This window comes from Dasypus novemcinctus, chromosome 11 (genome assembly GCF_030445035.2).
Source record: "Dasypus novemcinctus isolate mDasNov1 chromosome 11, mDasNov1.1.hap2, whole genome shotgun sequence".
Lineage (NCBI taxonomy): Eukaryota > Metazoa > Chordata > Mammalia > Cingulata > Dasypodidae > Dasypus > Dasypus novemcinctus.
This window is the reverse complement of record NC_080683.1, coordinates 123,641,622-123,665,053: the sequence shown is the minus strand read 5'-3', so window position 1 is coordinate 123,665,053 and position 23,432 is coordinate 123,641,622. Positions and strand designations below refer to the sequence as shown.

The window sequence follows — 23,432 nt, the reverse complement described above, 5'->3', positions numbered from 1 at the left end:
CGCCTCTGCCTCTCTTCTGCCTTTTTTTGTGGTTTTATTCCTTTCTAAACTTGACATTCTTGCCTCGGGTGGATCTGTGAGGGGCCTGCAGGGCGGCCGGCCGGGCTTGGCCTCCAGAGCAGCAGCTTCGGGCTCCCAGCCACACACGGGCGATGGGAGGCAGGGCACATCCTTACGTTTCTTCCCTTGTTATTTTTTCCTTGATATTTTTCCTTTTTCTTTTGGGTGGGTGCTTCCTGTTTTTTAGTATTTTCTCTTTTTTTCTTTTCCTTTCTTTTTCATTTTCCCCTCCTTGTTCTTAGTCTGATGGACTAAAGAGTGAGGGAACTAGAGATTCAGAGTAACCACAACGTGAAACACAGAAGGTCCAGTTGTCAACAAAACGTCAGAAAACATACAAGGAGACAGGAAAGGAGGCAAAGTGACAGGAGAGAAAGAATATGAGAATATTTCAGAAGAGGCACAGTCTCTGGAGTTATTAATCCAAATTCTCAGAATTAAGCCTCATAAATAGGATCAATGAACTAAAGGAAAGCATGGACAACGAGCTACAGGAGATCAGGAAAAGCATATAAGACTGAAACGAGAATTACAACAATGACATTGAAATTATAAAGAAGAACCGAATGGAAATTCTAGACCCCAAAAGCACAGTAACTAAAGTGGAAAATTCAATAGAGGATGCAAGAGCAGAGTGGAGGAGGAAGATGACAGGACCACAACACGTAAAAGATAAAAACAATTGGGATTGGCCAGGTTGAAGAGCAGAAAGAAAAAGAGAATGAAAAAAAATAAAAATGTAAAGTCTGAGGAAGCTGTAGAACAGCGTCAAGCTTTCCAAAATGTGTGTCATGGGGTTCAGATGGAGGAGAGAGAGAAAGGGACAGAAAGATATGGGGAAAAAAGAATAACAGACAACGTCCTGCATGTGAAGGAAGATATGAGCACTCAACCCCAGCTGCTCCACGAACCCAAGCAGGATGAGCCCAGGCAGATGCACCCTCTACGGTCAAACCACTGCCAAGAAGAAAGAACCAAAAACCGCAAGAGAGAAGGGGCATGTCGCATTATATGAAGTGCTGAAAGAAAAAACCATTACCTGCGCACAATATACCTGGCAAAGTTTTCCTTCAAAAAAGATGGAAAAACCAAGGCATTTCCAGACAAACACAAAGCAGAGAGCCCATTACCCCTAGACCTGCCGTAGAAGAAACGCGGAAGGGACTTCTCCAGACAAAAGGAAGGGCACAAGACAGCATCTCAACGCTGGGTGAAGAAATAAGAACCTCCAGGAATAAAAGTATGTGTAAATGTGTACGCAAGATCTGTTTCCCTTTTCCTTTGTAGTGCTGTCTTTTACTTCTTACAATGCTGAAAATTGAAATGCATGAAAACAAGAGTGAATCTTTGTTATCGTGCACACAATACAAAAAGGGGCAATGTGTGACATGAGCAGCATTCTTGGGAGGGAGAGGGATACAGGCACTGCGTATGCCAGGTTACTGAAGTGAAGATCGAGCCAATACAAATCCAATTGTAAAAGGGGCCATAGGGTTACCTTTGGGTGGCGCTTTGCGTGCTTGAGGGGGGCAAGGGATGGGAGGATGGGTAATATTGCCCAAGAAATTGGGGGGAGGGGGGAGGAACATATGAACATAGGAGATTGTCAGGTATTTGGTTGAGAGTATAATGCTGAAAAAACTTTTTCAAAAATATAATAAGGAAGGTTACCTGTTTAAGATGCTTAAAGGGGATAATCCAACTCAAGACAGGCTCCTGGGGAGTGTGTGAGTGCTCATTTTGCCACAGTGGGTTATATCATTGGATAGAGACCCATATAATGAGAGTGAAGGTATACCCACATCCTAGGGAGGACTGATGTTCTCAAATAGAGGGAATTGTATCTCTCGAGAAAAATGGTGGCTCCCAATGCATTAGGGCAGTTGAGCACGTCAAGCCCTCAACACTGCTGCAAGTATCTCTGAACATGGTCCTTCAAGCAATGAAGATTGACTGTCACTGTGGGCCCTAAGGGGAGGGGGAGAGAGGTATTGAATAGATGGAACCAATGTAACTGTGTGGGTAATAGAAGTGTTCCACAACAGTATGCAAGGATGGATATAAGACATGCTAAATTACATCAAAAATATATAGGGGCTGATAAGCTAAAATGTAAATCATAAGATAACTAAAAATTTAGAAATGTGTATAGTCTCAAATATAAACTACAATGTAAACCCAAATGTTACCTTGTTTGAAACCTATTGTCTCAATATCTGTATATCGGTTTCAGTAAATATAGTATGAATATGTAAAAAGATTATTGCTGTGGAAGGGAAAAGGGTTTTATGTTGGATATGAGGGAGTACTGTATATTGTATATATGAATTACTGTGATCTAAAACATTTGTGAAGATAAGCTTAATAATTAGGAAAAAAAAAAGAAAAAGAAAGGACATAGACACTGAGGAAAAGATGGAAGAAGCTGCCTTGCCAATTTCCATACAAGCAACACTTATCGCAGTGATGGAAGGCAAAACATCAAAAACAAAGCTTTTGCATTTTTTAATTTTTTGATACCCCAATATATTTTACCTTAATTTTTCTAAATTAATATGTATTCTATATCTAACCTTTAAACTCATCACTATATTCCACTTTACTATTAATGGAACCTGGCAATATATTGGGCTTCATTATTGAAGAAGTTTTGGATCACAGAGAGGTTCAACAATGGCAGGGGAGGAATACTGGTGTGGGATGTTACTGACAAGGGACACATGGTTGGCAGGGAGTTCTCCAGGGTACATAAAAATGTTTGGATATTTTCATAGTGGTTACAATTAAAATCAACAACTGAGGGAGTGCTGAGTTCCTAGCCAGGGGAGCTGTATCACAGTCCCTAAAGGAACAGCAACAATCCCCCAAGTATAACAGCAAAGACCAAAAAAGAAGGAAGGTCCAACAGTGAGCCCTTGATTCTAATGACTATGCTTGTAAGCCCATGCACCTGAAAGAAGAACAAGGCCTAGAGCTGCAGGGTGCCACAGAGTTACCTCCTGAGAGCCTCTGTGTTGCTCAAATGTGGCCAGTCTCGAAGCCAAACTCAGCATGTAAATGCGTTGCCTTCCCCCCAGCATGGGACAGGACTCCCAGGGATGAGCCTCCCTGGCACTGAGGGATTACTACCAAGTAACCAGCTGATGATGTAACTAGAAAATGACCTTGAATAAAAGGGTCAACTCGGACCAGCAGAATATCTCAGTCTACATAATAATACCAGGACTTAAAAATGCTTTTTGACCTGAATAAAAGGGGGAATGGAAAGGACAAATGAGTTTATATGGCTGAGTCTCCAAAAAGAGCCGGGAGGTTATCAGAGGGGTCACCCTTATGCATACCTCAGCAGAGTCCCAGAGACAGATAAAGTAGATACAACTCCAGGTATTGGTTCTTCTGAGGGCTACAGAGACCCACAGGTTCTATGGTCATGGCAGATGGAGTTCAGTGCCATGTCAGTTGGTCCTACTTTGGAGTTTATGTTTCTGTGTGATGGAGCTGGACTCAGATGTGATCTTTGTCCACAAGCCTCTCCTATTACTTTTACCAGATCTGTAGTTGGTGCTGGGGTATAGTGTATACCCAGGGTACCTGAATCTCTGGACTGACCATGTGATAGCCAGAGTCTGAGCCTCAATAGACTTGCAACTCCTATGCTCTGGTTTATTGGACTTACCCCACTCAGCTAACATGGAGGTGAAAAAGGTCAACCACCACACCATGGAGCCAAGAGTGCCTACAAATGAAAGCAGGAGAATTGCATCCAGCATCCATGTGGAATCTAAGCCCCCTCTTGATATAGATGTGGAGTGGACACAACCATTCTAAGGTCCACAGGATGGAGGAATAGAATATGGATTAGAGTAGACTTACTGATATTCTATTCATGAACTGTTGTGATTAGTGATCAAAGAAAATGTGGCATTGGTGTGGAGAAAGTGGCCATGGTGGCTGCTGGGGGTAGGGAGTGGAAGAGATGTGATGTGGAGGCATATTTGGGGATTGGAGCTGTCCTGGGTGGTGCTGCAGGGACAGTTACCGGACACTGTATGTCCTCCCATGGCCCACTGGGTGGACTGTGGGAGAGTGTGGGCTATGATGTGGACCACTGACCATGAGGTGCAGTGGTGCTCAGAGATGTATTCACCAAATGCAATGAATGTCTCATGATGATGGAGGAGGTTGTTGTTATGGGGGGAGGAGTGGGGTGAGAGGGTGGGGGTATATGGAGACTTCATATTTTTTTAATGTAACATTAAAAAAATAAAGACAAAAACTAAAAATAAACAAATCCAATTGTAAAAGATTCAGTATCTTCACAAAATCCCCATGGTAACTATAAGGAAAATCTCTGACATATCTACATGAGGGAAAGCAAAAGTGATTGAAATGCCTCTTTAGAAATGATAATCAGAGCAAAAGGGAGGCAGTGATGGAGGAATGGAAGGATCAAAAAAGTGTTGGCAAAGTGGCAGAAGTAAACCTGGCCTTATCAGTAGTTTCCTAAATGGAAACGGATTAATGTCTCAAATCAAAAGGCAGATATTGGATAGAATGTTAATTACAGACAAAACAGACTATCAGGAAAAGTCTGTTACAAGAGACAGAGTTAAAGTTAAGAGGGGAAAAAATATCCCTTGGACTTACAAAATGGCACCCAGACCTACCTTTAACTATGAAAAGGTCATCCAGGAGATGGAATTCATTAGGTAAGTTAGCAAACTTCCATTATATTTTGACAGTCTTAGAAAATAACTACACATAGTTTTCAAGTATAACATAAAACCATGTCAATGTGAAATATAAACGGTGTAACTTAGGCTAAGAGACTTAAAATGGAGCAATGAGTTGTGTCTACAGAAAGGCCCTGGAGCCACCCCAGAGATCCCAAAACCAGCTGCTGTGAATCCAAGCTCAGCAGCTAATAAAACTGTTTCCTTTCTGAAAAAGAAAGTCCTATCTCTAAGACCCTTGCCCTAACCAACCTCTTCTTTTTCCTTCCTCTTTTCCATTCTAGAGACTGTTGTCTGACAGCCCTACCTCGGGGTACAATTTGGGCTGCTCCGGGGGTCTGTGCACCCCAAATCACAATTCTAAGCCCCCAAATCAACGCTTCTGTCGCTTTACATTCAGGGTGTTGTTTCTCAGTCACCGTGCACAACGTGGAGCATTACATTACTGTGATCAAACACGCAGGTCTGCAGCCTGGAAACACCGCCACAAGCCCTGTCGTCGGAGCGGGCAGCAGCTCACGACACTGCCCACCCAGGGAGGACAGGGGCCTGCGCCATCTCCAGAGCGTGGGGCACGCCCTCCACCACTACAGCCGACCTCGTGGGCAGCAGCTCGCTCAGGACGTGGGCAGGGGGCCCTGGGACCTCCCCCCAGGCCCACAGCCTGGGCCGGCGTGTGCGCCCCGCTCCTCCCAGCTGCTGCCACATATTCACCTACCACAGCACAAAGCCCAAAGCCAAAGGCATGGGGGTTTTTTTCATAGGGTTGCTCTGTCAGGAGAAGAGTGAGACTACAGACGGCTCATTCGCAGGGACTGGAGCAAGGGGCAGCGCGGGGCTGGCGCACCAGGAGATCCCGCTGGACGTCAGTCCACACGGAGGCGTGAACCGGCCTGACGTGCCTGGCGCACCTGCGCCGGGGCCGCAGCCCAGCTAACTCACCTCCACGGCCTCTCCTTCACTTCAGCGACGACGGCACGCCAGCGTTGGTTTAAGCCGGCCAGCCTGTCCTTCAGGAAGCTTCCGTCCGCGGGCGAGAGGGTCTGCACTAGCCCGTCCCCGGCTGCATTGAGTGCCGCCAAGCCAGGCTGGTGGCTGCTCACGCCCTCTTCGAGCTCCTGGAAGAGAACGAGGCCCCATGTCCCGCTTGGCGCCAAGAAGGCGCAGCATCGTGGCGCCAACGTGAGCCCTAGAGGGACGGCATCTCACGCTCGTGGAAGAGGTGTGAGAACGGCGTAATCGCGCTTCAGAGGGAAGGCTCGCTGACCTCCGCTGTGACATCCACACTCACGAATGTCACCAGACGAAACACTGAGGAAGGACAGCCGGCAGCACGAGGCACGCGGCAGCTGCTTCCCTGGCCCATCAGGTTTGGGTCACGGGAACTGCTTATTGTCTTCCAAACATGTGTCTGAACGCATCCTTCAGAAAAGAGGACCCCCGGCTGCCACCTTCCCCACGTCCCGCCAAGGGGAGGTCAATGCAACGTGTGTTTTTCTTAAGCCGCCGCATCTCTGGGCTGTGAATTTCACATCAGTGGACTAAAGGGACATTTTAAATGTTAGATTTAAACACTCAGGTATAACTCCGCAAATAAGAGCGCAGCAACGTAGCCATGAGAAAAACAAGACCGTGACCCTTCTACGTAAAATAGATTCTGAAAACTCAGGAAAGAGGAACTATTCTTAACATAGGCCATTCTGAAATTCCGTCCGCACTCTGCCACTATTTCTAAAGACGGCTCTGACCAGCAGAACCGACGCAGCCCGTGTCCTCCTCCCCTGGGCGCTGGCACAAGGCGGCGGCAGCACACACAGAAAGAACTTACTTCCATAGAAAGCCTCAATCACACAAAGTAAGAAGAGTCACCTGCGTGTTTCAGCACAGAAGAGCGTGAGGAGGTACACACACACTCTAAAAGTCTGTCCCTGACAGAGTCTGGGGCACAAAATTTTACAAAATTCATTCTGAATAATCTGAAAATCAAAAATACATTGGGCCTCAACCCTTCCCCATCCTGGTCCTGATGCCCAAGATTAAAAAAAAGATAGAGAAAAACAGGCAAAGCAAATAAATTTGTTTCTCCCCTAGGCCACTAAAGAGTATATTTCAATTTCTTTGTAAAATTCGGGTTAAAAATACAAAGGACTGAATTTCCCTAAGTCTTCTCAACTGGAAAGTAGCACTAGAATAAAATCCCAAACTGTCCATATACTCGTGAAAATTTATCGCATTGGCCCGCGGCTTCCGAAACCCTGAGCGCCAGGCACTGGCTGCAGGGCGCGCACTCACCCGCTGGCGGAGCCTGGCTCCCGCTACGTCCAGGCTGCCGTCCGGGGCGCGGGTCTCGGCCAGCACCTGCTCCGCCTCGGCCACCCACTGGGTGAGGTCGTGAAGGTCGCCGTGGAACTGCCTCCAGCCTTCCAGCGCCCGGTCGAGGTTCCTGCAGGAGGAGAGGGCGGCGATGGACTCGGCCCACGCAAGTCCCCTCGGGACACGCAGAGCCCAGCAGAGCCGAGGCGCCCAGGTCGGTCTCGGGCACACACACCGCCGGAGAAGGCCAGGGTCAGCGGCGGGATCCAGGCGGGCAGGCCGAGGGAGCCGGCGCCCCAGCACGCCCCTCACACTCATGCACACGCACATGCACTCTCACACCCATGTGCATACCCACATGCGCATACACACACACTGAACAAAGCTCCCTGCCCTGACTGCTTCCCCTCCCCAGCCCTCTCCATCCCACTCCCACACACATGCACGTGCACACACTCACAGGCACGCTTCCATGCACATGTGCACACTCACACACACATAAGCTCCCTGCCCCTGTCTGCTTCCCCTCCTCTAGCCCTCTCGGCCCCACTCTCCCCCTTTCCCACACACACGTGCACACTCACACATTCACAGGCACACTCATACGCACACTCGCTGACATGCACGCACACATGGAGCCAAGTTACCTGCCCCCTGGCTCCTACCCCTCCCCAGCCTTACCGTCCTACCCCTCCGCACACGCACACACATGCGCACACAAGCGCACGCACACACGCACACACTCAGCTCTTTAACTGGAGAGACTACACGGAGGCTTAGGAAACTGCCTTCTCGGGTTTGGAAAATCAAGACTGATAAGCAGCAGGCGTGTTAACACACCCAACTTCAAACACGTGACATTTCAAAGGCAGTGAAAAGTAAATATGATGAATTATTCTACTCTTGCTACCAAGAAAGAAAGTGCTCTAGTCCCAAAACACCTGGGTCACAGCCGGCACAGAGCGAGAGGCCAAGGGGCTCTGACATCCCCTCGCCCGCCGCGAGCTCAGGTGGCAGTGATTCTGAGTGCCAGCTCAGAGCAAGGGGACAGCCGCCTGCTGAGATCGTGAGAAAACTGAAATGAAAGAAAAACTCCCAGGCTGCCATAGCAGGAGCACACAATCCTCCAGACTCTTTTCTTCTATCTCTTTTGTTACGTGTAGTGGAGCCAGAAGAGCTATAGATGAGATCTTGGCTCCCTAACAATACTTTAGTTTTACATAATAAAGGTAATGCTAGTGTTAAAAAGGAATGAAATGTCCCTAGTGTCACTAATCTAGTGGCCATGGTGGCTGCCGGGGGTGGGGAGTGGGAGGAAGAGATGTGATGTGGGGGCGTTTTCGGGACTTGGAGTTGTCCTGGGTGGTGCTGCAGGGACAGTTACCGGACACTGTATGTCCTCCCATGGCCCACTGGGTGGACTGGGGGAGAGTGTGGGCTATGATGTGGACCATTGACCATGAGGTGCAGCGGTGCTCAGAGATGTATTCACCAAGTGCAATGAATGTCTCATGATGATGGAGGAGGTTGTTGTTATGGGGGGAGGAGTGGGGTGAGGGGGGTGGGGGATATATGGGGACCTCATATTTTTTTAATGTAACATTAAAAAAATAAAGACCAAAAAAAAGATCTTGAAAAAAAAATTTACTGAAACAATAAATCTAGAAAAGGAGTATGATTTTTAAAGTTATTTAGGGAAAACTTCCCTGACCAGATTGAAAAAAAACTATAATGCTGTGGCAGTTTGATATTACTTATGAATTCCAAAAAGAGATATTATATTTGTAAACTGTTCTATTCCTCTGGGCATGATACCCTTTGACTGATTTAAATTCAAAGGCTTTATGTTTGCTTGATTAAATCAAGATTAGGGCTGTGATTCGGCCATGTCATTACAGCGTGCAGGGCTATATCCCTGCCCACTTGGTGGGTGGTAAAATAGGCCCTCACACAGGAGTAGATACAGAGGAAGAGAGACAGCTCCATGGACACAGCAGAGGCCCCAGGAAGAGAGAGAGCCTGAGCTGACCTTGTGGAGAGAGCAGAGCAGTTGAGCCTGGAAAGAAACAAGCCCCCGGAAGAGAGATGAGCTGTATACCAGCCTAAGCTGAGACTGGAAGAAGCTGGGACCATGGAGCCTTAAAGGAAGGAGGAGGCTGAGCCCTGGCAGACATCGCCCACCATCTTGTGTCAACACATTGCAACAGACTTTGGGCGAGAAAGTACCTATTATGGTACCTTGAGTTGGACTCTTTAGGGCCTGGTAACAGTAAGCTTATACCCCAAATAGATACCCTTTATAAAAGCCAAAAGAATTCTGTCTGGTACTTTGCTGCAGCACCCCTTTGGCTGACTAAGACAGTAATGTTTTGATATGTCCAAAAACACCATTTAACAAAATTAAAGGGCACACGAACACTGTGAATAATTAAGCAATATACAAAAAATTCTAATAATTGTTATACTCAATGTGGGAAAAAGCTTTTACAAAATGGTAAGTAGTAACAGCACAATAGAAAAAGGGCAAGAGTAAACAATTGAAAAGAAATAAGATTGAGAGCAATAAACATATACAAGAAGATTGAAATTCCAGTGAAATCCAATAAATGAGGATAAATGAAGATGTGATCAATTGCTATAAAGCCCTCCCCCACTTTGCAAAAAAAGAAAACCTTGTCAGTGTCAGCCAGGATTCACTAGCCGGGAACACCTCCCATCTACGACAGGCAGGGCTCTGGAAACCAATCGGTGATGCAGCCCAGAGCCTTCAACTGCTACTATTCATTAACCAGTTAGTCTTCCTCTAATAGTCAAGCCAAATGACACACCCGGAAATATGGATAAAGACGTATGTAGAAGGGGAGTCTCTAAATGTACTAGGATGGTTAAAAAACAGATATATCCATGCAAGGGAATATATTATAAGGCCACTAAAGTTATCTTTTCAAAGACTGTTTACTGACATGATAAAAGTAGACCAAAAATAAATAAATAACTGTATAAAACATGTCCCCTAGCTTTCTGTGTCTCTAAAATGCCCGGTTGTGCTTCCTTCCTCCTCTACAATAACTGACAGTCCCGCTGCATACACACTGAGAATAAAAATCCTGCCAGTTTTGATTTCTACCTTTTAATGGGCATGGACAGAGCCTAGTAAAGAAGAAGGTCAAAAATAGTCTCTCAAAAAAATTATACGAAAGGATAACCACATATGGACAAGTGTGTGAAGAAACTGAATATTAATGGAAATTCTTTTCAAATATTTTTAAAGAATGTTGACAACATTTAGATATGAAAAACTGAAGGTACCCCATTTGCTAAGATATCCAGTTGTAGGCGTTGACCTATGAGTGGCCAGAATCTTTGTTCTTCAGGGAACTACACTCAACCCACGCTATCCAATAGGACGCACGTAATCACAAGCGAGTGAAACGCGTGCTCCGCCAGCTCCTGTACCCCTGACCTCTTTCAGTTCACCGGCCTTCTTTTAAAATCGGGGAACACTGATTTCATCTACACTTACCCTTTCCGATCATTGTACATCCGATTAACTCGGTCCCACTTGGCGTTCAGCCGAGTGAGAGCGTCCCCGATCTGAACAGCCTCGGGTCCAGAGGCCGTGAGGATGATGTCGGGCTGCTTCTCGTGAATGGCTGCAACCTGCTCTCCGAGTTTGTCCAGCTGGTCTTTGATAGTCTACAAATACATCATCATACATTAATAAAGTCAAGTAAAATAGAGTAGAATCTCCAATGGACAAAAATTTTTATTGCATAACACTAATTTAAGATGATAAAGCAGTACCATAATTTTTGCTTATCCAAACTGGAAACTCTTAAAGATAATACGTTGTATTGGCCTTAGTTTGTAGAATGCTTCATAAAATATGAATGGCAGGAAAAAATCATCCCAGACAAGATAACATATAAAAAGCTTCAGTAATATTCTGTAAAAAGTAATGGAGTGCTTGAAGCTGGTATTACTTATATTTGCAAATCCTGATAATGCTAGTGCAAATGACAGAAATGTGCTATCGAACCTATGAAATCTATCAGTGACTCTATTATGACTTCACTTTTTCAATCCATTACTTCCTATAATTGTAATTTTTTAAATGCAGAACCCAGTCATAAAGTCAACCAAATTATGTCAAAAAACCTTGATGGAATTTAACAGTTTTGTGAGTTAAACTTCCGGCCTCCTAATTAACTGGCAATCAATATGCCATTCTCCACCCATCAGCAGCCAATCTTAAGTCACTGCAGATGGTATGGTCAACGTTAATCAAATTTATACAATAGGAATATGGTTTGTGTGTGTTTTGACATAAAATGCCTCTGATTTCGCAAAGAATTACTAATTGTGAACACTTAAAAATTCATACTTTAAAAAAATTAAAATTTTTTTATGATACTTCATTGATGGACACAAGAAAGGTTGGTTACTCAGACATGTTACTAATTCCTCGGCACAAATTTAAAATATTATAGATCATCTAGGTAGGCCCAATTACAAATCCCTTGCTTTATTTCTTCATCAGCTACAGCTATTCAAATGCACTTCTGGAGATTTACCTTCAGAGAGTCTTCCTGGAAAGAGAAGTCTTCACAGACAACAGTGTGCAGCTCTGGGGAATTTAGCGATAATTCAATGCCATCCATAGAAAGTATTACTTTGTTAATTTCAGCCATGTACTCTGTGGGGAGAGGTGATGATCGAATTCCAGAGGCAAGTTGACCTGTTTTCGTCTGTTGACTAGGAACTGCCTATAGAAACATAAAAATAATAAAACACTTGACAGTTTGCATTTGGTGAATCCCCCCCCAAAAAAATATGATGTTTGAACTAATTCCTTCCTGTGGGTGTGAGACCCTTTGATTGCATTAGATTTAGTTAAGGGGCCTTGATTAGATAACCTTATGAGATCACTTTTGATTGACTGCATCAGGGAGGTGGGACTCAGCTTGGGTCTCTGCCCTCTCACTGGAGCTGTATCTAGAGGGAGGCACAGAAGGGAAGAGGCCACCATTTTGATCCCGCTGTGAGAGAGAGAACTCGAGATCTCCAGCAGCCGAAGCTGAGCAACCAAGCCCCCCAAGACTGGGCCCACAGAGCAGCTCAAGGCTCAAGAGATGAGCCTCATGCCTGATCACTCACAGCTGAGCTCAGAGAGAAAGCAGAAGAGCTGAGGCTGAGGGAGGAGGCCCAGAAGGAGACAAGCCATGAGCCTGACGGCCCAGAGCTGACCTCCAGGAGAAAGCGAGGAGGCAGGCCCGCCATCTTGCCTCACCGTGTGCAGGACGCCGGGATCACAAGGGGCTGACCCTGCTGAGAGAGCGTCTGACGACGCCTTGATTGGACATTTCACAGCCTCAGAACTGTACGCTTTTACTCTAATAGATTTCCCTTTATGAAAGTCAACCCATTTCTGGTACTTGGCATTAGCAGCCCTGTGGCAAATGAAAATATACATATTTTAAACTGTCTCCACAAAGAAGATCAAATTGATAAAATGTACAAGATTCTATCTATCACAGAAGAATTCAATACCATGAACCAAAATCAGAAAACTAAGTTTTAATTTTCTATATTTTAAACCTCATTGCTATAGAAACCTGTAACAATCACTTTCCTCATTTCTATCCGCAGACTGCTGCTGGACAAAATCTAAACACAATTAATTATCATAATCAACAAGTTAATGCTCGAGAAGCTTTTCTTTAAGACTTATTCCTACTGGACTCATTCAGCAAATGCAGAAACATAACCTCTCTCCTGAGTTGCTGTGAAAATGAGAAAGTTCTGCAAATCATGAAGTTCTGGATGAAAATAAAATACTTTAATACCATTATTAACCCACCCATTTCTAAAACAGCACAATAAGCCTCACTGCTGAAAATATAAGTAAGTTAAATATGGACCCCAACCTAGAACAGAGAACACAAGCCACAAGAAATGCAATGGGAACCTGATGGAAATAATATCCGGTTGACCCGTGTGTAAGCTTGGGCTTTGAGATCAGGGTCAGAGAGGACAACTTACATGAGGCAACAGACCTTCCAGTACCACCCTCAGGCAGACCTGAGGCTGGACGGACGGGGCGGCCACGTCTGCCCTGGGGAGGCCAGAGCACCAACGGACCCCGCTCCCGGGCGGGTCACTCGCCCACCAGGTGTCAGGTCTCACCCCTCCGAGGCGGTGCCTCATCAGTGCTGCCTCCACCATCACGGCCACGTGCAGCCACAAAGCCCTGACACTTGTGCTTCTCCTGTACAACCGTCTACCAAATGATCTTCCTCTCTGATCTCAACAACGTAATGAACATCACCTCAGACACTTGTTCACTGAGTTAAAAAGTGGTCCTGAAAACAGTTCCAATCCCTAAATGAAACCAAGACGCAAGATGAAATTGAGTCAAGAGGATGGCTTGGAGCCCGAGGGCCACACTGGCTCGTCTTCTTGAACCCGATTGTGCTCACTGCTCTCGGGAACTGACGGCGGTCACGAGAGCTCTGGACTGCCTGAGTTCACCCACAGACATCGTTACACATAAACCCTATTGTAACTGTATTCTTAGTGGCCACACATTCAAATACTAGTCCAAAAGCATTCCTAAGACAAATTGTATTTCTTAAGCAAATACAAAAGAATGCTGCACTCAATAATGTGTCCACTCAGGAACCAGTCTCAAATAAAAAGGTGGCAAATAATTTTCAAAGTAAAAAATTAGAATGAACTGGTTTCAACTTTAATTTTAGACAGTTTGGCAAATTTTGGAAGACTTCGCCGAGCGGTCACAGCACTCCAAAGATAAGAAAGGCTCCCAGGAACGGGCTACGTGGTCTGTGCTTAAAGGACTTTGCTCGTTTAGCATCACCAGCCCCTCTGTGCCTGGTCTGTGTTATCACCTGCTCTTCTGGACCTCGGCAGGACCTGGAGACCAGGGGCCTTCAGTAAACAGCAGAGAGCCCGTCTGCAGGTCTGTGTGCCTGAGGCTTAGGGTCGGGGATGGGGGGAGGCGGGCAAAGGTATTCCAAGTGGAAAGTTCCTGTTTCCTCTTCAGGCACTCGGGCCAAGCTAGGATTTTTCCACAACTCCTGCAGCAGCAGCAAGACAGGTCCAGATTTAAACATCTGCTCTCTGAATTCCCAAAATAGAGTTTTTCCCAAGAGAGTGATCAATCAAAATGTCCTCGAGGAAAAAATGTCCTCGAGACCTGGCCCATCACTAGGACACAGAAATATGGTTATCTACTACTGGCTGGTGCTAAAGGTACCCAGCAAGGACATGTCACTTACCAATTCCAGTGGATTAAAGAGTTTATTTTTAAAACGTAACTGATAACATTTTCTGAGTTTTGTTTCTATCAAACCATAGGAAAAAAACTGTAACTGAAAAGAACTAAATATTTATAACTCTCTGGAGGAGTAAGGCTTTTCTAGATCCAGAAAAGGGGGGGGAAATCACAAAGGAAAAACACAATCACATGTGGCTGCACAGAAAGTAAAAATGGTGGCATATTAAAGATTTTTAAATTACAAGCTAGAAATCAGTAAGAAAATACTATTTATGGCAAATATGACAAAAGGTTGATAGGTTTATTTTACAAATAGAGGATTTTTGCAGTCACACCCCAGCAGTCACGTGGGAAAAGGCCATTTACACTCGTCTCCCACAAGGACGCGAGCCTCGTACAGGATTCTCAGCCCTGAGTCTGCATCAGCACCCTGGGGACGTTTTTTAGCAAGCTGCCCCCACCCAGGTGCTCCCTGAGAGCTCCTGCTAACTGTAGGGTAAACTGAGGCACCCTTACCTTGTCAAAGCTTCTTGTGCAATTCTAAGGCTCACAGGTAAGAACAAGTCAAGTGTTCTGGGCTCAACTGTGCTCCCCAAAAATGTCGACACCCTGATCCCCGCCCCTCCGTCTGTGACCTCATTTGGAAAGAGGGTCCTTGCAGGTGCAGATGGAATGAGTTTAAGATGAGGCCGCAGTAGCAGAGGGTGGGACCCCTAACCCAACACGACGGGGGTCCTTACCAGAAGGGGAAAGGACAAATGGGGGACCCACAGAGAGGCAGAGCTTAGAGTGACACAGCCACACGCCAGGGAGCCCCTGGGGGCACCAGAGCCAGGACAGAGGCAAAGAAGGATTCTCTTCCAGAACTTTCCAAGGCAGCGCGGCCCTGCCAACAGGGCCTCCAGAACTGAGTGGGAACAAATGCCTGCTGAGGGCCCCCGTCTGGGGTGCCAGGTGACAGCCTGGGACACTAGAGGTTACAGGAAGTACCATTTGGCCCAGTGCAATGAGCACAAAGCATTTCTAGCACAACAATTAGTCCTAGTGAAACCAAAATGAAGTGGGCCTGTGACAGCACATCCCCACACTTGGGGAAAACACAGCCACGCATGTCTTAAAAACCTATGAAATATTTCTACTTTGGGCCAAAGATGAATAATATATGGCCTGAACACTTGAAGAAGTATTAGGAAAGAAAGACACTTTAAAAAGTAATAATAGAACAAAGAACTATAATAAAATCTGGCAGATGTTACAAATAAAATGGAGCTGACTCCTAAAAGATAAGGCATTTTTCAGGTAAAATTAGATGACTCCTGGCAACGGGAACACAATCAGCAGGCTCCCAGAGGAACCAAGATTTTGGGTGTGTTTGGGAAACTATAAAGAGAAGCAGGTGGGGGGTGAGGGTGGAGCTGAGAGGAGAGGTACAGCCAAGGCTGAGGCAGACAACACACCATCATGCTGACGGACCTGTACGTGAAGCTTTTTCTGGACTTGACGATATTTTCCTGAAGAGTTCTTTTGGTCAAGCAATTGCACGATCAGCTATGACATTGGGGGCAATGAGTCTAAGGAAAACACGGGGAGTGGGCTAGAGTAAGAAAAAACAGAAATCAAAAGGCAAAACAAACGGAGGAAACCTTGAGTCTGAACGGAGAAGAGGGAGTGGAGCTGGAGAAGGCAAGCCTGCCCCCGGGGTCATCAGGCAGCACCCAGGAGAGCCCGACCTGGCGCCGTCCAACCGACGTTCTAATCCCCGCTCCAGGGGGAGGGTCAGAAGCAGTCGAGAATTTCTTTGAGCTTTCTCTCTTGAGAGGATGGGGGCTTTTTAAAGGTCATTAAGACAGGAATAAAGGAAGAAACCAGGTCGGAGGGGCAAGGTGACGGCAGGTTCCGCTCGGGACATGTCACAAATTGCGGTGCGTAAGAGTCCAGGGGGTCCTGAGGCACAGCCCGGGGGCGCCAGCCCTAAAAAGCGGTTGTGAGGACAGCCGTTTCGAAGGCAGCTGGCAGCAGACCTATTTCTAGAAGAAAATTCAAGGTATGTCAGCTCTGCCTGTGAAGTCCTTCGTGAACTAGAATACCTTCAAGCGGCCAAGGCCTCACAGTGAGAGCATGGACGTGCAGGAGGAGCAGGCTTCTGGAAGCTTCTGGAGGCTTCTGGAAGCTTCCAGAGGCTTCTGGAGGGACAGAGACCGCACAGAGGTTTTATGCTGCTCCTCTGGCCCCACCCCCTCAAGGTCAGCCATCCCCACTAGAAAGAAGAAGCAGGCACGAGCCCAGTGGATTTGCTTTGAGGGTCCATCCTGCTTGAGGGCCACGCCACGCACCTGCCTGCAGGTGCTTGCATGCCACTGACACCCTCCTGGGACGATACCTTGGCGCTCTCGTGCCTCGTGCGCAAGAGGAGCAGCTGCAGGCGGATCTTCTCCTTTCGGCTCTCCTCCAGAGGCTGGTGGAGCGCCTGCTCTCCTCTTCGGAGAACCTCCTCGATCTGGGCTCTCTCCTCGTCCACCTGAATATTAAGAGGCAACACTGACTCCAAAGGAAAGTGCACAGGGCCACGTGAGCATCTGTTCCCAACCTGGGGACAAAGCTACCACAGAACAGCGTAAGTCAGGAGGTAGTAACACAGATGACAGACAGCAATCACGTTTTCCTTAAGGAATGCACGTTTTAGGTTAAAATACAAGGAAGCTTGGGAAGCAGACATGGCTCAACTGATAGAGCATCTGTCTACCAGATGGAGGGTCCAGGGTTCGATCCCCAGTGCCTCCTGACCCATGTGGTAAGCTGGCCCCTGTGCAGTGCTGCCGTGCGCAAGGAGTGCCATGCCACGCAGGGGTGTTCCCCATCTAGGGGTGCCCCATGAGCAAGGAGTGCGCCCCACAATGAGAACCGCCCCACGTGGAAAAAAAAGCACAGCCCGCCCAGGAGTGGCACCGCACACACAGAGAACTGATGCACCAAGAATATACAACAAAAAAGAGACGCAGTTTCCCAGTGCCGACGGATAATGCAAGCGGACACAGAAGAACACACAGAGAAAGGACACAGAGAGCAGACGACGGGGGCGGGGAAGGGGAGAGAAATACATTTTAAAATTAAAAAATAAATCTTAAAAACAAATAACATAAGGAAGCTAGTTTGCAGATGTGAAATGATACAGACGTTTACCATCAGCCAGACAGTGCGGGGTATTTTTCTTTGAGTATTTCATAAACCACCTGGCAAATCACACCTCGACGCTCAGAACACCGCATTTGGATGTGCTCTGTCATGCCGGGTGCATTCCTCAAGCAAACGTCCCTGACGTAAAAATATAATGAACAGAGAAGGAAAGCGGGGCCGTCATGCCTGTGGAAACCTCCCTGCACCCACCTTCTCCTCCTCGCCGCCACATTCCAAGTGCTTCTCCACCACTTTCAACATAGTTTGTATGTCACTGTCCAACTTTTCCACCTCCAAGGAAGACACACGAGTGTCCAGGGGTTCCGCGCTGACCCAGCCTGGGTACGATGGTGGGTCCTGTCCCATCAGCAACTGGGGAAGGAAAAGGGTCCTTTGAACTCACATCCCTGCCCGCGTCCCTCACTGACCCAGGGGTGGGCGTCAGGGGCAAGCACTGATTGGCACATCGTGCCCTTCCCTCCTCCAGCAATTGCTCTTCCAGCCTGGCTGCCTCTCAGCTGCCCTGGCAGGGATGCAGGGATGCGGTGCCCCATGTCCTGACTGTGGCCGTCGGCCGTGGACAGGTTCCAAGGCCACGTACGCGGCAGCAGCAGGAAATGGTGCCGAGATGCAAAGGCCACCATGCCAGGGCCGCACGGCCAGGCCAGGCCAGGCCGGGCGCTCAGCGAGCCGCCCCGAGCCACTGCTCCCGCCAGCACGCCTTGCCTCTGAGCCCCAAACTTCACAGCAGAACACATTTCTCAACGTAATGTTTTTTTCATCCATGTCTATTTAGAAAAACTTTATATTTATGTGGCTAAAACATTTTCTTTAGATTAATCAATTGTCTTCCTTTTTTTTTTATTTTTAAAGACACTTTAGATGACATAAATGTTACATCAAAAATACAAGGGGTTCCCATATAGCCCAGCCCTTTCCCCTCCCATACTCTCTCCCATGAACATCTTTTATTGGTGTGGTGCATCTGCCACAATCGGTGAACACATTTTGGAGCACTGCTACCAACCGTGGACTACAGTTTACATTATAGTTTACACTCTGCCCTGCACAATTTTTTAGGTTTTGATAAAACATATAATGGCCTGTATCCGTCATTGCAATGTCATGCAGGACAATTTCAATCAACATGATTTTAATAAAACTAAACACAGAAAAAGAACATCCAGTGCTGGCTGAGCGTGGGAGCTGCACACGCACACATCGATTACAGAGGTGTACCCTGGCACCGGTTTTCCGTAGGACCATGTGGAAAATCTACTTACCAGCCACTACAAGCCCAGCTCTTGCCGAGGCCTTGAGGAATTTCAAGGACTGGTTGGAAAGTCCCATAAGAGACGAGCATGAAGGTAGGGTAAAAGTACTGTAACGCAGCAATGTTCACAAAAGCACAGAGTGGGAAGTGGACTTACTTCACATCCTACAGTGCTCCTATCCATCGCCTGCTTATGGAAGTTTATAAGGCTCTTTTGTAAACTTAGAAATCAGGAAGGCCCTTTCTGCATTAGGTCCAGATTGTGAAATATCTCTTTTAGATTTTTCAACACAAATAGAAAAAGGAAGGCCAAGTATATAGTGTACGCAGTGTGAGCACAAAAATAAAAGGTAACTGCAAAATAATGGGACTGACAATTACCAAAACGTGAGCAAATCACCACTTTAATTTTTAAAAATATGATGTACGTACTATAACATCATACATTATTTAGTTACATTCAAGAAAAAGTTTTATATGAAAAGGTCACTCACTTCGGCACTTTGGATATGCTGAGACACTTTCTCAAAGTTTCTGTTGAGCTCAGCTAGTTTGGGTTCCACGAGGTCCCGGCTGGAGCCGCCCCGGGCACTCATCAACACGAGGGCTTGGCCACGGAGGGTCTCGACCTGGAGGCGGGCATCGCCCAGCTCTGATGTTAAACGCTGAAGGGAAGGAAACACAGAGTCATCACGGGCAAAATCCAAACCCAGTGTGGACTGCCGCTCCCTCAGAATTAAAGGTGGTACAAGTAAACGTCTGGTTTCTGCACCTTCACCCTAAGAGCTGTTCATTCATGCTTGTCTACGCCTAAGTCTCTTCCACCTACATAAAAGCCATGCGTCTGCATGGGAAGGGCACATTCTCAGATACCACGAGAGCTGGACGCCAGAGGCGGCCACTGCCAACACGCCCCCCCCGCCCCGAAGCACCCACCACACCGTCGGCTACCTGCACGACCTCCTCCTGTGTACTCGCTGGCTTCTTCTCGATCTCGTCCAGCAGGGCCTCTGCCTGATACAGCCATGTACTTAGATGAGCCACGTTTCCGTCAAATATTTCCAGCTGGTTCTGATGGTTCTACGAAGGAATCAATAAAATGCTGACACCCCCTCACGGAACAGTTGAGTGGATGAGCTGAGAAGAGGCTTCAGAAGCCTGAAGTTAAAGAAGGGTCCCCACATTCTTGCAAAATTCTTCCTAGTGACTGAGTCTCATTCTTAAAAATGCTCAGCTATAGTTAAGTTCTTTTGAAATGTTTTAAAACGTTTTATTTTGAAACCATTCCAAACAGAGGAAAATTACAAAAGTAATATGAAACAATACACAGAACTCCAATGCATTCCCAGTCCAGATACCAAAATTTACCAACTATTAATATTAGCACTTTGCTACATTTGGTTTTTATGTGATCTATCTACTTATCTATATTTATCTGTGTACATCTATCTGATCTACCTGTCATCTCTCAGTCATCTAGACATTTGAGAGTAGGATACATACATCATTCTCCTCTAATACTTAACACTGCCATGTATATTTCCTTAGAATAGGAATTCTCACTTGCATACCCACCTTAAGCATAGCTATCAAGTTTAAGAAACTTAATGTTGATATAAGACATACAGTCCCAATAATGTCCTACTGGGTATTTTCTCCTCTATTATTAGGTCCAATCCAGGATCATGTATTGCATTTAACTGTCATTGTCTCTCTCTTTTTTTTTTAAGATTTATTATTTCTCTCCTCTCCCTGCCCCTCCATCTGTTCTTTGTGGTCATTCGCTGTGTGTTCTTCTGTGTCCACTTGCATTCTGAACAGCACCAGGAATCTGTGTTTCTCTTTCTTGCGTCATCTTGCTGCATCAGCTCTCCGTGTGTGCAGCACCACTCCTGAGTGGGCTGAGCTTTTTTCACATGGGGTGGCTCAATGTGGGGCTCACTCCTTGCACATGGGGCTCCCCTACGCAAGGGACACCCCCGCGAGGCACGGCACTCCTTGCACGCAGCAGCGCTGCCCATGGGCCAGCTCACCACACGAGTCAGGATGCCCCGGGTTTGAACCCTGGACCCCCCATGTGATAGGCGGACTCCCTATCAGTTGAGCCCATGTCTGCTTCCCATCATTGTCTCATTTTTAACCTCCTTGACTACCCCTTTCAGTCACATTCGCACTTACAGATCCACACTGTTATACTCGCTAGAATGTGTTACCATCAGTTCTATCCATTTCTACCCCTACAGTCCACATACATTCAGCATCAGCTCACGCTAAACCTGCCTTTGATCTCCTAGTAACCTATACTCTACAGTTTAACTCCATGAGTTTACTCTTCGTATTTAGTTCTTATTAGTGAGACCATACACTGTCTGTCCTTTTGCACCTGGCTTATTTCACCCTACACAGTGTCCTCAAGGTTTCTCATGCTGTCACGTGCCTCCCGACTTCACTGTGCTTACAGCTGAATAGTATCCATCGTATGTACAGACCACATTTTGTTTATCCATTCTATGGTGACAGACACTAGGGTTGTTTCTGTCTTTCAGCAATTTGTTAATAACGACAACATAAACATCAGCATGCAAATGGTTATTCGCATCCTTACAGTTCTTCTGACTATATTCCTAGTAGGGGGTTGCTGGATCACACAGTAGGGCTACAGATTCCCGAGGAGCCGTCAACTGCCTTCCACAGAGCTGCACCATCGTACCCGCCCAGCAGCTTTATGATTCTAGCTTTTATATTTAGGTCCTCAATCTGATTTGAGCTAATATTTGGATAATGTGTGAGACAGGCCCTCTACAGGCCCTCTTTCATTCTTTTGGCGATGGATATCCAATTCTCCCAGCACTATTTGTTGAACTGACTGTTCTGATCCAGCTGGGTGGGTGTGACAGCCTTGTCAAAAATCACTTGACCACAGGTGCCAGGGTCTGTTTCTGAATTCTCAATTTGAGTCCATTGGTCAACATGTCTGTCTTTAAGCAGGTATCACGCTATCTGATTTTACAACTCTAAAGTAATATGCTTTAAAGTGAGGGAGTGAGAGTCGCCAATTCTATTCTTCTTTTTAAAGATAGTTTTGGTTATTCGGGGCCCCTTATGCTGCCAAATAAATTTGATAATTGGCTTTTCCATTTCAGAAAAAATGTCGTTGGAATTTTTATTGGGATTACATTGAATCTGTAAATCAGTTAGGAAAGAACTAACACCTTAATATTTAGTCTTCCAACCCATGGACACAGAATTCCTTCAATTTATTTAGGTCTTCTTTGGTTTCTTTTAACAATGCTTTATAGGGTTTTTCTTTTTCCACTTTATTTTTTTATTTAGACGAGGGCACAATTAAAAACTTTAGAATAAAAGTTGAGGCTTCTTTTTACATTTCACGTCAAGTTTGTCTCCCTTATTCATCAATTTTATATTTCAAACTATCTCATTTGTACCCCCACCCCCTCTTTTTATCATATTTTTTAAAAATCCATTTAAGCAAATACTACCAAGAAAGAATGACTAAAATATGAATTGGGTAAGACTCTGCCCGCTCGGTAGCCTGCAGCGGCCTGAGGCCAGGCCTGCGTCTTTCCACCTCTGCGCTGGAGGCTTAGCCATGCGCTTGGCAAAGACTTCAGTAACGCTTCCTGAAGCAGGACATAAAGTATTGGTGAGAGAAATGGTCTGAAAACAGAAGCGAGCATTAAGCAGATTAAAATTGGGCAAAGTTGTTGAGACTAAGGCAAAAAGTCAGAACCTGACTCAAAATGGAGGGAGAGGGATGAAGAAATTAACAACTTTTAGGAATTATATTTATAGGCTAAAGGAAACTAGGAAAAAACTTTGAAGTGTTCAAGAGAAAAGAAAAAAAGCAGCAAATCTATAATATAGAAAAAGTAAAAAAAAGTAAACGTGAACAAATGAATGCTAGATAAGTTTTGACAATGGTCTGTATTCTAAGTGTGAAGAATTAATTTACCCCTATAAAGCAGGTAAGTCTAATGCTCTAATAAGGCTGGAAAGATGCTACCTGAAAGGAGAATTTGGAAGTTACAGAACAGACTGAAGAATGCAGATGTAAAAGCTGTAGAGCATGGAATTAAACTAGTATAACAAAATATGATTACATAAAATACATAATGAACATGTTCTATGAACCAAGAATCTCACATCTATTATCACATTCAATGTTTAACAATCCTGTTCGATACGAACTTTAATCTCATTTTACATAGAGAGAATTAGGTCATTTACCCAGGGCTATGCAGACAGGACATCTTAGATTTGGGAGGTAAATTGATCAAAACCTAAGCCCAGAAGCTTCAATGCCCTCCACAAGAACTCATCTTTCCCCATCACTATGCATTGCCTGGCAATGCTATGAATTTGATAAAAAGGCCTCTCTGATATGTCAGACAAAATAAATGAAAGTTATCAATGAAAACTACTTCTAAGGTGGAAGAAGGCAGAATTGCCATTTATTCAGCATTAGAAAAAGGGACAGAAACCCAGTATTAAAATTAAATGGCCACCCTTTTTAAGAAATGATTAGCAGTGCAGTGGTACAACGAAGGTCCAACACACATAC

General features: G+C 45.7%; 1 protein-coding gene across 7 annotated transcripts in view; it reads right to left on the bottom strand.

Annotated features, from left to right (window-relative positions):
* The window catches only part of UTRN (utrophin), a 437,542-nt gene that overhangs the window by 236,675 nt on the left and 177,435 nt on the right, over window positions 1-23,432 (bottom strand). For all 7 annotated transcript variants that reach the window (XM_071218696.1, XM_058307593.2, XM_058307595.2 and 4 more), the window contains 8 exons: window positions 19,802-19,930; window positions 19,345-19,515; window positions 17,788-17,949; window positions 16,784-16,921; window positions 11,681-11,872; window positions 10,630-10,802; window positions 7,086-7,236; window positions 5,736-5,911 (listed from right to left, as the gene is read on the bottom strand). In XM_071218696.1, the coding sequence (XP_071074797.1) occupies window positions 5,736-5,911; window positions 7,086-7,236; window positions 10,630-10,802; window positions 11,681-11,872; window positions 16,784-16,921; window positions 17,788-17,949; window positions 19,345-19,515; window positions 19,802-19,930 (1,292 nt within the window). The remainder of the gene's footprint in view (window positions 1-5,735; window positions 5,912-7,085; window positions 7,237-10,629; window positions 10,803-11,680; window positions 11,873-16,783; window positions 16,922-17,787; window positions 17,950-19,344; window positions 19,516-19,801; window positions 19,931-23,432) is intronic.